Here is a 13,998-nt window from a genome sequence, read left to right as displayed (position 1 = left end):
GGGGCCTGGAACTGAAGGCTCCATCTGCTCCACCTCCCACCAGGAGGTCCATTCCACTGAGAGGGGCAAATCTCCTTCCCAGCAGATGCCAAGGGCACTGGCAGTCATAGGGCTCCAGCCTATAATGGCCAGCAGTGGGTGGCAGAGGGGCATGGAAACTATCCATGGGCAGAGTGAAAGAGAGAGCGAGAAAGAGGGAGGGAGAGGCTGTGTGAAATGAAAGGCTAGCCTTCAGTACTCTTCCTACTCTTCCTTTCCACTCCTCTTCTCCTCTCCAGTCCCCCTCTCCCTCCTCTGAGCTTCACGTTATGCATTTACCAGAAGCAGGCAGGGGAAAGAAACAAGAGACTTTTAATCACACATATGTTTGACGCCCCCCCCCACCACCACCACTTTACTCCCCCAGTTTGAACCCTCCGTCTTCACTTTCTCACCCTCTCCCCTTTCACCACCCCCCCCAGAGACACAATTGAACTAGGAATGCGCTTCGTCAGTCACACAGGCATTTCAAAGCAAACGGGCCCCACCCTGCAGCAGTGGTGAAGGAAAGGGGGCAGGTAGGGGCGGCTGGGGGTGTGGTGGTATCGGGGGGGGGGGTTCTAAGTACTGCTGCCATCTCTATCTTTATCTTTCTCTCTCCCCTCTCTACTGTTGCCAGCTTTCATCTCCTCCCCCCTCCACCTCCCGATTTAATCTTTGACCAGACCCCCGGCCCCTTCCCATCCACACCCCTTGAGACCAGCATGTGGGATGCGGGCTACACTCTCACTACAATCCCCCTATCCCTTCATCCACCCATCTCTTCCACCCTCCCGAATGGGGCTTGGGCAGAGACCATCAAAAGAACTGTGTTCTTTTTCCAGAACTTGTTTCCTGTTCTTCAACCCCACCCATGTGCCCCCCCCCATCATTTACACTGGCTCTCATGACCAGGGGTGAGCTCACATCCTTGGGTGGTTGGGGGGTACTACAGGTGTGACGTCAAAGGGGGACTAGTCTACTTACCGCTACTTACCGCTACAGGGCTTTGATGGAGTAAAGGGAACCATGTGCTTCTGAAAGTGGAGCAACACAAACCAGACGAAACTCTTCTGAGTTTATGCAAAAAGCAATCAAACAAATTTCTTCAATCAATCAAGTGCCTATACTGAAACCCAGCCTAAAACCCCAAAAAGCATCTTCGTGATCCGTGTAGTCATGTCTAAAATGGATCTAAAATTTTAAATTGATTAAAATATTTTTTTCCCCTCATCAATCTACACATAATACCCTGTAATGACAAAGCAAAAACATGTTTTGTTTCTCTTTTTTCAAATGTTTAAAAAAACAACTGGAATTTCACATTTACATAAGTATTCAGACACTTTACTCAGAACTTTTACCCTGCGAGGGTAAAAAGAAAAGAGCCCTGTTAAGAACTTTTTTTTTTTTATATATATATATTTTTTTTATATATTGACTTTCAATGTTAGCAGTGATTACTGCCTCGAGTCTTCTTGGGTATGACGCTACAAGCTTGGCACACCTGTATTTGGGGAGTTTCTCCCATTCTTCTCTGCAGATCCTCTCTAGCAAACTCCAAGCGTGTTGTCATGTGCCTGTTACTGAGGTGGGGCTTCCGTCTGGCCACTCTACCATAATGGCCTGATTGGTAGAGTGCTGCAGAGATGGTTTTCCTTTTGGAAGTTTATTTTATCTCCACAGAGGAACCCTCGATTGCTTAGTGTGGCCAGCTCTACAAAGGGTTTTGGTGGTTTTTCCATTTAAGAATGATGGAGGCCACTGTGTTCTTGGGGATCTTCAATGCTACAGGCATTTTTTGGTACCCTTCCCAGGTCTGTGCCTCAACATAATCTTCTCTCGACCTCATGGCCTGGTTTTTGCTCTGACATGAACTGTCAACTGTGGGACCTTATATAGACAGGTGTGTGCCTTTCCAAATCATGTTCAATCAATTGAATCTGAGCAATATTTTTGCGTCTCATAGCAAAGGGTCTGAATACTTATGTAAATATTTATTTATGTTTTACATTTTTATAAATTAGCAAACATTTTGAAAGACCTGTTTTTGCTTTGTTATTATTGGGTGTTGTGTGTAGATTGATGAGGAAACATTTTTATTTAATCAATTTAAGAATAAGGATGTAACGTAACAAAATGTGAAAAAGGTCATGGGGTCTGGATACTTTCCGAATACACTGTCGCTTCTCACTGAGGTGACAGCTATAATCACACACTTTTTCAAGTGACTACAATAGAAACTGAATGTGAAGCTGGGCAATGGATGTATTGGAAAGTGTGGTTGAATTTTTCCATGTGCTCCGTGCTAGTCTTGATTCTACTTTGGAAGACTGTGAGAGTGCATGTCAACCCAGCTAAGAATTCTATGGAGAGAGAATGTTTTTGTAATGTTACCCTAATGTTTGAGTGTACAGTTTTCCATTAGTTATGGGACCATTCTATCTGTGTTAGCAAAAACCTTCTGAGAACAATTTAGCATGTTTCGGCATTAGGGTTAAGAGAACATTGCCTTAATGTCAAACAGAACATTTCTGTGTATCAATTGTCAGGACATTGCCCGATGGTCCCAAAGAAACGCTGTATATACTGTAGTTTCGCTATTGTTATTTTACTGCTGCTCTTATTCTTATTCTATTCTGCTTTCTTATTCTTACTCATATTTAGTATTTTTTTTAACTGCATTGTTGGTTAGGGGCTCGTAAGTAAGCATTTCACTAAAGGTCTACATTTGTTGTATTCTGCGCATGTGACTAAAAAGATTTGATTTTGATTTGATTGAATAACTGTGGTTACTGACATGTTCCCTTCTCTCAGGCAGGTGTAGATGCTCCAGACGCAGCAGGCCCCAGGAAGAGGCTGCCTCCATCCAGGCTCAGCGCGGCTCTTCTCTCAAACAAGTGTGAAGAGGCCACTTGAGAATCTCAAAAAGGGAAGCCATTTTGTTGTGCCCCACATTGACTCTTCAGCAGTGACATTGACATTTGAACCTTGGGTTCAGTCTGGTGGATTTTCTGGACAGTCCCTGGAGGGGTAGGAAAACACCCTACCCATCTGTGTCCTACCCTCTTCTTCGTCACCATGGCAACAGGAGTGCAGCCCAATGAGCTAGTGTTTGAGTTTGCCAGCAATGGAATGGATGAGATCAATCAGGTACCTGTCATTACATTGGAAATAAGCAGTAGTCAATAACAGTAGTGTTATCAATATATACCACCACCAATATAGAAATGTTAAAGCTGGAATCTGCAGTAGGGAGAAACAGTGTCCTTGGCTGCCCCACCACCATTGTTATTGTTTTTGTTGCCGAGCTGAGGAGCATGGTAAAAAAATTGCAGTACATATTGTGCTCATCTATGACACGTGCAATGATATCATAGGGGACAAAAGATTGTTTATTCATTGTTTGCAGTAACTTTGTTGTTGTAATATTGCAAACAGATGTGGCTGTTTCACCATTAAGGACTCCAGCTTTTCCAGGGAAATTTTACAGATAATATTGAGAAAAATACTGAAAGGATTTGCGAAACAAAGATTATTGAAACCAAAACTGACTTCTAAATGCAACTTTTGATAAACAACATGGTCAGAGGGATTTGAACAGGGAAGTCAGCAAGCCAGCGGGTCAGAGGCTTTACTGTCTTCGTGACGTGATCGAGAGATTGAGAGAAGGAGTGGAGGAGGACGGGATGGCAGGACTGGGAAATGGAGTGTGGGCTGTTGGCAGGACAGAGACGGAAAGTTTGAGGGACCTGAGCCCGGTTTCCCAAAAGCATCTTAAGACTAAATTCATCGTTAGAACCCCTGGGAAACCGGGCCCAAGAGTTTGGACTCTTTTAGTATGCGTGGGAGGAGACGGTGGGGCTTTGCCAGGACCTGTCAATTTAGGGTACAAAGGTTACTCTGTGTGTGCTTGTGTGTCTCTGTGTGTGTATGTATGTAGATGTGGAGAGATGAGTTGTCATTGGATCCTCTTGCTTGAATAGCAGTGGTTCAGGCCTAACCAGACAGACCTGTTGTGGGAGGCTGTTTGTGAGGTGATGTGCTAATTTCACCGAAAAGCCTACCATTGTTTGGAAATAACACAGGCCTCCTCTTGGGTTCCTCCCTGTGCCCACTCAGTCAATTACCTGAGGATTACATTGCCTGTCCACGTGGTAGCTGGACAAAATGTCTTAAAATAGCACTGGGATAACTTATTCACATTTAGCGCTAATGCTAACGAAGGTGGCTATTTTGTTTTCGCTGGAGCTAGCTTGTCTGAAGGGTTTATCTTTCTGTATGGGGGCTGTTGGAATCAAAGAAAGCCACAGCTAGCCTAGCCTGCTGGACTGTAATGATTAGCCTTGTTATATTGGATTGTACAGTCAATAAGTAACTCCCTGAGTCAGGGCCATGGTGTAATGACTTCAGAATTATGTTTAGCTCAGTTTAGTATCTGAAAGCTTCTATTATAGAGTTCTATGGAAGCCTGGTGTGGTCATACACATTTACACCCACTCACATTTTTTACTGAATAGTAATTCAATTACAGCACAATTACAGCACCCCATTTTATGTATTTCAGTTGTTATCTGGGGTGTGGCTATGCAGTGGTGTCATGCCCATATGGGGAAAATGCATGTGCCCCCTCAGATTTGTCCTGTTTTAGAATTCTTCAGATGTTAAATGAATTACTAAACGTTTTATCATAATTATTTATATAAAGATCTGTCAGCGGTATTTTGCATTGGGGGCACACTGACTGGACCAGCCCCCCCACCTCATTCTCACTAGTAAGTGGTTCCTTTCAAGGTGCATGGAGAAAATAGTCCCTAGGCAGGAGGCTAGATATATTGTCAGTGGAGGAGGAGAGAGAGTGTAGAGTGACTCACACAGCATTTTATTTGATTTTAGCTGCCAGGGATGGGCAGGAGGTAAGTTTGTAAATGAATGTGATCTAGCTATGTAGCCTATTGATTCCTTCTTGATGAATAAATAAAGCATATTTTTTTGTTTCTCTGTAATTCTAGCCACCTAGCAATTTTATGAAGATGGCTTAAACGAGCCAGCTAGATAGTTTCACAATCTCACAACCTCATAGCTAGATACCAAGGCATTTCAGGTTATCAATCAAGTTAGAATAGCTTGTCTAACTATCTTACAGTTCGACAAGCTGACTTATTCCAATGACTTATTCCACATTTTGTTGTTACACCCTGAAATCAAAATGTATTCAATTGTTTTTTAAAATCTCATTTACTGACAAAGTGAAACATGTTTTTAGAAATTTTAGAACAATCTAATTTACATAAGTATTCACACTCCTGAGTCAATACCTTCTAGAATAACCTTTGGCAGCAAGCTCTCTAAGAGCTTTCCACACCTAGATTGTACAACATTTGCCCATTATTCTTTTCAAAATTCTTCAAGCTCTGTCAAATTGGTTGTTGATCATTGCTCGACAGTTTTCAGGTCTTGCCATAGATGCTTAAGTTGATTTAAGTAAAAACTGTAACTCGGCCACTCAGGAATATTGACTTTCTTCTTGGTAAGCAACTCCAGTTAAAATTTGGCCTTGTGTTTTAGGTTCTCCTGCTGAAAGGTGATTTCATCTCCCAGTGCCTGTTGGAAAGCAGACTGAACCAGGTTTTCCTCTAGGATTTTGTATGTGCTTAGCTTTATTCCCTTTTTTTTCTATCCTAAAAAAACTCTCCAGTCCTTAACGTTTACAAGCATACCCATAACATGATGCAGCCACCACTATGCTTGAAAATATGAAGAGTGCTACTCAGTAATGGGTTGTATTGGATTTGCCCCAAAAATAACACTTCGTATTCAGAACAAAAAGTTAATTGCTTTACCACATTTTTATCAGTATTACTTTAGTGCCTTGTTGCAAACAGGATGCATGTTTTTATTCCATACAGGCTTCCTTCTTTTCACTTATCACTGTCAATTTAGTTAGTATTGTGGAAAAACTACAATGTTGTTGATCCATCCTCAGTTTTCTCCTATCACAGCCATTAAACTCTGTAAGTGTTTTAAGGACACTATTGGCCTCATGGTGAAATCCCTGACCGGTTTCCTTCCTCTCCGGGATCTGAGTTAGGAAGGACGCCTGTATCTTGTAGTGATTGGATGTATTAATTCACCATCCAAAGTGTAATTAATAACTCTACCACAAGAGGTTGGTGGCACCTTAATTGGGGAGGACAGGCTTGTGGTAATGGCTGGAGTGGTGGAATGGTATCAACTACATCAAACCCATGGTTTGATGCCATTCCGTTCCCGACATAATTGAGTCGTCCACTCCTCAGCAGCCTCCACTGAATTACTCCAACTTGCTCAAAGGGATATTCAATGACTGCTTTTTTTAACCAATAGTTTCCCCTTCTTTGGAAAATCTCCCTTGTCTTTGTGGGTGAATCTGTGTTTGAAATTCACTGCTCGACTGTATGCGTGTGGTCATTCCAAAAATCATGTTAAACACTGTTATTGCACACAGAGTGAGTCAATGCAACTTATTATTATTTTTATTATTATTATTTTTTTCACCTTTATTTAACCAGGTAGGCTAGTTGAGAACAAGTTCTCATTTGCAACTGCGACCTGGCCAAGATAAAGCATAGCAATTCAACACATACAACAACACAGAGTTACACATGGAATAAACAAAACATAGTCAATAATATAGTAGAACAAAAGAAAACAAAAAGTCTATATACAGTGAGTGCAAATGAGGTAAGATAAGGGATTTAAGGCAATAAATAGGCCATGGTGGCAAAGTAATTACAATATAGCAATTAAACACTGAAATGGTAGATGTGCAGAAGATGAATGTGCAAGTAGAAACACTGTGGTGCAAAGGAGCAAGATAAATAAATAAATACTGTATGGGGATGAGGTAGGTTGATATATGGGCTATGTACAGGTGCAGTGACCTGTGAGCTGCTCTGACAGCTGGTGCTTAAAGCTAGTGAGGGAGATATGAGTCTCCAGCTTCAGAGATTTTTGCAGGTCGTTCCAGTCATTGGCAGCAGAGAACTGGAAGGAAAGACGACCAAAGGAGGAATTGGCTTTGGGGGTGACCAGTGAGATATCCTTGTTGGAGCGCGTGCTACGAGTGGTTGCTGCTATGGTGACCAGTGAGCTGAGATAAGACTGGGCTTTACCTAGCAGAGACTTGTAGATGACCTGTAGCCAGTAAGGTTTGGCGACGTGTATGAAGCGAGGGCCAACCAACGAGAGCATACAGGTCGCAATGGTGGGTAGTGTATGGGGCTTTGGTGACAAAACAGATGGCACTGTGATAGACTGCTTCCAGTTTGTTGAGTAGTTTGTTGGAGGCTATTTTATAGATGACATCACCGAAGTCGAGGATCGGTAGGATGGTCAGTTTTACGAGGGCATGTTTGGCAGCATGAGTGAAGGATGCTTTGTTGCAATATAGGAAGCCAATTCTATATTTAATTTTGGATTAGAGATGCTTAATGTGAGTCTGTTAATGTGACTTGTTAAGCACATTTTTACTCCTGAACTGATTTAGGCTTGCCATAACAAAGGGGTTGAATAGTTGTAGACTCAAGACATTTCAGCTTTTAGTTTTTTTGTAGAAAAAAAAACAAAACAAAACACAATTCCACTTCAACATTATGGTGTGTAGGCCATTGACACAGAATCTACATTGAATCCATTTTAAATGCAGGCTGTAACAACAAAGTGTGTAAAAAGTCAATGGGTGTGAATACTTTCTGAATGCACTGCAGCTAAGATAACCTATGCAGAAAAATATGTAAATTGTTTTGGCTCTTGATTGCAGGAAAAAGCTGAATGCACAGACGAGTGTTTGAAAAATGCAAAATTCTTCAACTTCAACTGTCACCCCACCTCCATCTTCATGAACTTCGTGCCCCGTCTAAAATAATGGGTGCTTGACACCCCTGTGACTATGGTATATTTTCCATTAACTTCCTCTATCAGCCCTATTAGGGGATGTTAAAAGTATAGAGGTGGTGCTAAAAATTGCGACATGGGAAGGTAAAGCAGAACCGGGTTGATTATAGGGGAACCTCTCACACACAGGGGCTTGCTTCCATAGCCAAAACTGGGAACTCTGAGATGCAAATACTCCAGTGATCGTTATATCTGGTTGAGAGCAACAAAGAGGAAGATGCAGCCAATATGGCCTTTGTGTAAATCGTACTAAATACCATACTCTGTTTTGCACCTTTCATTATCTCGTTGAGATAGTTGAGTGTCTTTTGGCTAATAGGAAAGTTAGCTAGCTGGCTACCCACTGGGCAAAAACTGGTTGGCGTGGTTTCCACGTAATTTAAACAAAATTCAATGTGATGACACTGAATCAACTTGGAAAAGTTATTAGATTTGCCAAAAGTAATAAACGTAAGGGAGTTTTGTATTTATTTCACCCAACTTTGAACCTAAATCAAATGACATGGTGAAACGTTTCATTGATTTTATGTTGAATTCCTGTTAGTTGACAACGACATGCAAATCAAAGCTAGAAATGACGTCTGTGCTCAATAGGTAACTCTTTGGTCCTGCTTTGTGCCAAACCCCGCAGGTGCTTTGTTTGAAACTGAGTCCCATTATGTCAAAACAACAACAACAGACAGACACAGACGTCTTCTGCCCCCTCAGCAGAATCTGTGTTGGTTTCAGTTGGTCTGGTCTGGTTCTGCTAGGGAGGGGAGACAGTGTGGTGTTAATGCACAGACGAGTGAACAGAATTACTGGTGCTCTCATTGCCTGGTCACTAAAACATGCACAGACACAAGGTCACAGGCTCCCGACCGACCGAGATATCTGGTATTGTGTCTAGCTACCACAGTCTGAGAACAATAGACAGCATGCTGTTGTGTCAATGAAATGTCAGCTTTTACAGTCAAAGGACACAACAAACTGCATTCTTTATCTTTTATATTTCCCAAGTGGAGGTCCCAAATGGTCTCGTGGCCCACTGTTGACCATTGATACTGACATCATGGAAAAGCAGTTTGTTTGATGGACAGTGTTCTGAAACCTAAGATATTGTTTGTGAAGTTAATTGAACAGTCCCTGAACTCCTAGCTATGCTTACATAGTCGAATTGTTTGGTAATGACTCTTAAAGGTTGAATGATTCCACGTAATGCTGTTGTCTGTGGCAAGGTGCTGTTAGTGTACTGTTAGTTTACACCACTGCTACTCTCTCTCGTTATCATCTATGCATAGTCACTTTAATAACTCTACCTACATGTACATATTACCTCAATTACCTTGACAAACCGGTGCCACAGCACATTGACCCTGTACCGGTACCCCGCTGTATATACTGTAGTCTCGCTATTGTTATTTTACTGCTGCTCTTTAATTACTCATTACTTTTATATATTATTCTTATTTGTACTGCATTGATGGTTAGGGGCTCGTAAAATCATCAGTAAATGTAAAAAAAACTCAGAACGTTGTTTGTTATTACTTTTATACCTATTTGTTGTTCATTACACCATTTTGGAATTTTAAGTCAAACTGTTGTTACTGGACTTTCAATGTGACAAGGTATTTGGCTACTAATGTTTTTTTTTTTTTTTTTTTTTTTTTGGGGGGGGGGGGGGTAGTACAAAGCAGCACATAGATGACAATCAGGCAAAGAGCTGTAGTCTGTCTCCATCTCCTGGTAATTTTCAGAAACTTGACACTGAATGTCTTTTTCATCCTCTGGCTATGAGTGCAGGCCAAAATACTTTGCACCATTTCATTAGAGCATTTTTGGTTGTTTGATATTTAGAATAACTTAACCTAACGTTAAAGGACCTAACGGTAAAGGACCTGCAAAAGCTATGAGTCCTGCCTGCTCCATGTCCTTTTGGAGGACAAAGAGGTGCCATACACACAGCCTCCTTTTGTGGTGCTTATTGAAGATAGGAAAATAACAGTGTGCTGACCGAAAATAAAATCTGTGTCTTTACTCCACAAGGATTCACAGAATGAGAGATAAGAGAAGCTTATCTGGGAAACAAACTGCCATGTCACATTGGTGGACCTACTGTAGACAGTGTTTCCCCTACCATTATATAGAGCCAAGTGGGAACCCCCACCTATAGGCCTGTTCACAAAAATGTTTATATTTAAATAGACCCTGAATGTTTGTTTGCAACCCCTCTGGAAAACAAGATAGGGGTAACACTGGTGGACGCAGTAAGTGTTGAAAAGTGTTGCCAAGTGAGCTTTGTTGCCACACGCAACAGTTTCTCATATGGTCCTCATACGGTTTGGCCAGAGCTCTGGCAATTTCCTTAGTTGAGAAATGTCCTCAGCTCTTCCTGTGTTGAGAAATGTTGTGCTGGAAATGAGGGGGTGTGTCTGGAATTCCCAGCAATAAGAATGTCCCAGTGGGCCACTGAAACACTGTTGAAATGAGCTCTCCCTCAAATCAAACCAATGCAAACAACATTTTACTGGTCACATTCACATATTTAATAGATGTTATTTATATATATATATTAAAAGTTCTTGCTAATTTCCAATTGGTAGTTACAGTCTTGTCTTATCACTGCAAGTCCCGTATGGACTCGGGAGAGGTGAATGTCAAGAGCCATGTGTCCTCTAAAACACACCCCAAAGAAAGCCTCACTACTTCTTGACACAATGCCCACTTAACCCAGAAGCACCAATGTGTCAGAGGAATCACTGCACACCTGGTAACCGTGTCAGTGTGCACTGCCCGCCACAGGAGTCACTAGCTCACAATGGGACAAGGAAATCCCTGCCAGCCAAATCCTTCCCTAACCCAGACAATGCTGGGCCAATTGTGCGCCGCCCCATGGGTCTCCTGGTCGCAGCCAGCTGCGACAGAGCCTGGACTCAGACCCATAATCTCTAGTGGCACAGCTAGCAATACGATGCAATGCCTTAGACCACTGCGTCACTCGGGAGGCCTTAGCACATGTTATTGCGGGTTTAGTGAAATGCTTGTGGTCCTAGCTCCAACAGTGCAGTAGTATCTAACATTTCACAACAATACACACCAATCTAAAAGTAAAAGAATGGAATTAAGAAATATAGAAATATTAGATTGCGCAATGCCGGAGTGGCATTGACTAAAATACAGTAGAATATAATACAGTATATACATATGAGATGAGTAAAGCAGTATGTAAACATTATTTAAACATTATTAAAGTGACTCGTGTTCCATTATTACATTTCTTGATACTACCCATCCCGTATCCGGGATCGTGAATACAGCCTCAGGCTCATTAGCATAACGCAACGTTAACGATTTCTGAAAATCGCAAATTAAATGAAAATAATATGCCTGCTCTCAAGCTTAGCCTTTTCTTAACAACACTGTCATCTCAGATTTTCAAAATATGCTTTTGAACCATAGCAAATCAAGCATTTGTGTAAGAGTATTGCAAGCTAGCTTAGCATTTTGCATAGCATTTAGCACGCAACATTTTCACAAAAACCAGATAACCAAATAAATAAAATCATTTACCTTTGAAGAACTTCGGATGTTTTCAATGAGGAGACTCTCAGTTACATAGCAAATGTTCAGTTTTTCCTGAAAGAATCTTTGTGTATGTAGAAATCGCTCCGTTTTGTACATCACATTTGGCTACCGAAACGAACCGAAAATTCAGTCACCAAAACGTCAAACTTTTTCCAAATTAACTCCATAATATCGACCGAAACATGGCAAACGTTGTTTAGAATCAATCCTCAAGATGTTTTTTCACATATCTCTTCATTGATATGCCGTTCGTGGAAGCCTGCTTTCGTCTCAGAATCCCATGGAAAAATACCAGCAGCTGAAAATGACGCACCAATTTTGAGGACACCAGGCGGACACCTGGCAAATGTAGTCTCTTATGGTAAATCTTCCAATGATATGCCTACAAATACGTCACAATGCTGCAGACACCTTGGGGAAACGATAGATAGGGCAGGCTCATTCCTGTCGCATTCACAGCCATATAAGGAGACAATGGAAAACAGAGTCTCAAAAATCCTGCTCATTTCCTGGTTGCAGTTTCATCTTGGTTTTGCCTGTAGCTCCTGTTCTGGGGCACTCACAGAAACTTCAGAGTGTTTTCTTTCCAAAGCTATCAATTATATGCATAGTCGAGCATCTTTTTGTGACAAAATATCTTGTTTAAAACGGGAACGTTTTTCATCCAAAAATGAAATAGCGCCCCCAGAGTTTCAAGAGGTTAACGGTCTGATGGCCTTGAGATAGAAGCTGTTTTTCAGTCTCTCGGTCCCGGCTTTAATGCAGCTGTACTGACCTTGCCTTCTGGATGATAGCGGTGTAAACAGGCCTTGGCTCGTGTGGTTGATGTCCTTGATGATCTTTTTGGCTTTCCTGTGACATCTGGTGCTGTAAGTGTCCTGGAGGGCAGGTAGTTTGCCCCTGGTGATGCGTTGGGCAGACCCCAACACCCTCTGGAGAGCCCTGCTGTTGCGGTCTGTGCAGTTGCCGTACCAAGCAGTGATATAGCCCGACAGGATGCTCTCAATTGTGCATCAGTAAAAGTTTGGTTTTAGGTGCCAAGCCACATTTCTTCACCCATCTGAGGTTGAAGAGGCGCAGTTGTGCCTTCTTCACAACACTGTCTGTGTGCGTGGACCATTTCAGATCGTCAGTGATGTGTATGCCGAGGAACTTGAAGCTTTCCACCTCCTCCATGGTGGTCCCGTCAATGTGGATAGGTGCATGCTCCCTTTGCTATTTCCTGAAGTCCACGATCAGCTCCTTTGTTTTGTTGACGTTGAGTGAGAGGTTATTTTCCTGGCACCACTGTCCCAGGAACCTCACCTCCTCCCTGTAGGCTGTCTCGTCATTGTTGGTAATCAGGCATTCTTACTGTTGCGTCATCTACACACTTGATGATTGAGTTGGAGACGGGCCTGGCCACGCATTCATGGGTGAACAGGGAGTACAGGAGGGGGCTGAGCACGCACTCTTGTGGGGCCCCTGTGTTGAGGATCAGCGAAGTGGAGGTGTTATTTCCTACCTTCACCACCTTGGAGGCGGCCCGCCAGGAAATCCAGGACCCAGTTGCAGAGGGTGGGGTTCAAACCCAGGGCCCTGACTTTAATGATGACTATGGTGTTGAATGCTGAGCCATAGTCAATGAACAGCATTCTTACATAGGTATTCCTCTTGTCCAGATGGGATAGGGCAGTGTGCATTGCGATGGCGATTGCATCGTCTGTAGATCTATTGGGGCGGTAAGCAAATTGAAGTGGATCTAGGGTGTCAGGTAAGTTGGAGGTGATATGATTCTTAACTAGCCTTTCAAAGCACTTTATGATAACAGAAGTGAGTGCTACGGGGCGATAGTCATTTAGTTCAGTTGCCTTGCTTTCTTGGGTACAGGATCAATAGTGGACATATTGAAGCAAGTAGGGACAGTAAACTGGGATAGGGATAGATTGAATATGTCCGTAAACACTCTATTGTCCTCAAAGTGGGCGAAGAAGGTGTTTAGCTTGTCCGGTAGCAAGACCAGGGTGGCCGTGATGTGGCTGGTTTTCCCTTTGTAGTCCGTGATTGTCTGTAGACCCTGCAACATACATCGTGTCTGGGCTGTTGAATTGCAACTCCATTTTGTCTCTGTACTGACGTTTTGCCTGTTTGACTTACAGAGGGAATAACTACACTTTTTGTATTTGGCCATATTCCCAGTCACCTTGCCATGGTTAAATGCGGTGGTTCGTGCTTTCAATTTTGTGCGAATGCTGCCATCTATTCACGGTTTCTGGTTTAGGTAGGTTTTAATCTGTTGTACAATGAGTGTACAAAACATTAAGAACACCTGCTCTTTCCATGACTGACTGACCAGGTGAATCCAGTTGAAAGCTTTGATCCCCTTATTGATGTCACCTGTTAAATTCTTTAAAAGTGCTTTCCTCACCATCTTAAATAAGCATGCCCCATTCCATTTTTTTTAACCAGCAACAGACATAGCCCTTGGTTCACTCCAGACCT

General features: G+C 42.4%; 1 protein-coding gene across 2 annotated transcripts in view; it reads left to right on the top strand.

Annotated features, from left to right (window-relative positions):
• LOC135545988 (ETS-related transcription factor Elf-1-like) overlaps positions 1-13,998 on the top strand; it is an 89,092-nt gene that overhangs the window by 50,216 nt on the left and 24,878 nt on the right. For both annotated transcript variants that reach the window (XM_064974034.1, XM_064974033.1), the window contains exon 2: positions 2,836-3,171. In XM_064974034.1, coding sequence (XP_064830106.1) covers positions 3,100-3,171 — 72 coding nt within the window. In that variant the 5' untranslated portion in view covers positions 2,836-3,099. The remainder of the gene's footprint in view (positions 1-2,835; positions 3,172-13,998) is intronic.

The sequence above is a fragment of the Oncorhynchus masou genome, chromosome 9, assembly GCF_036934945.1.
Source record: "Oncorhynchus masou masou isolate Uvic2021 chromosome 9, UVic_Omas_1.1, whole genome shotgun sequence".
Classification (NCBI taxonomy): domain Eukaryota; kingdom Metazoa; phylum Chordata; class Actinopteri; order Salmoniformes; family Salmonidae; genus Oncorhynchus; species Oncorhynchus masou.
The sequence above is the reverse complement of the archived record's forward strand: the minus strand, read 5'-3'. Positions and strand labels throughout refer to the sequence as shown.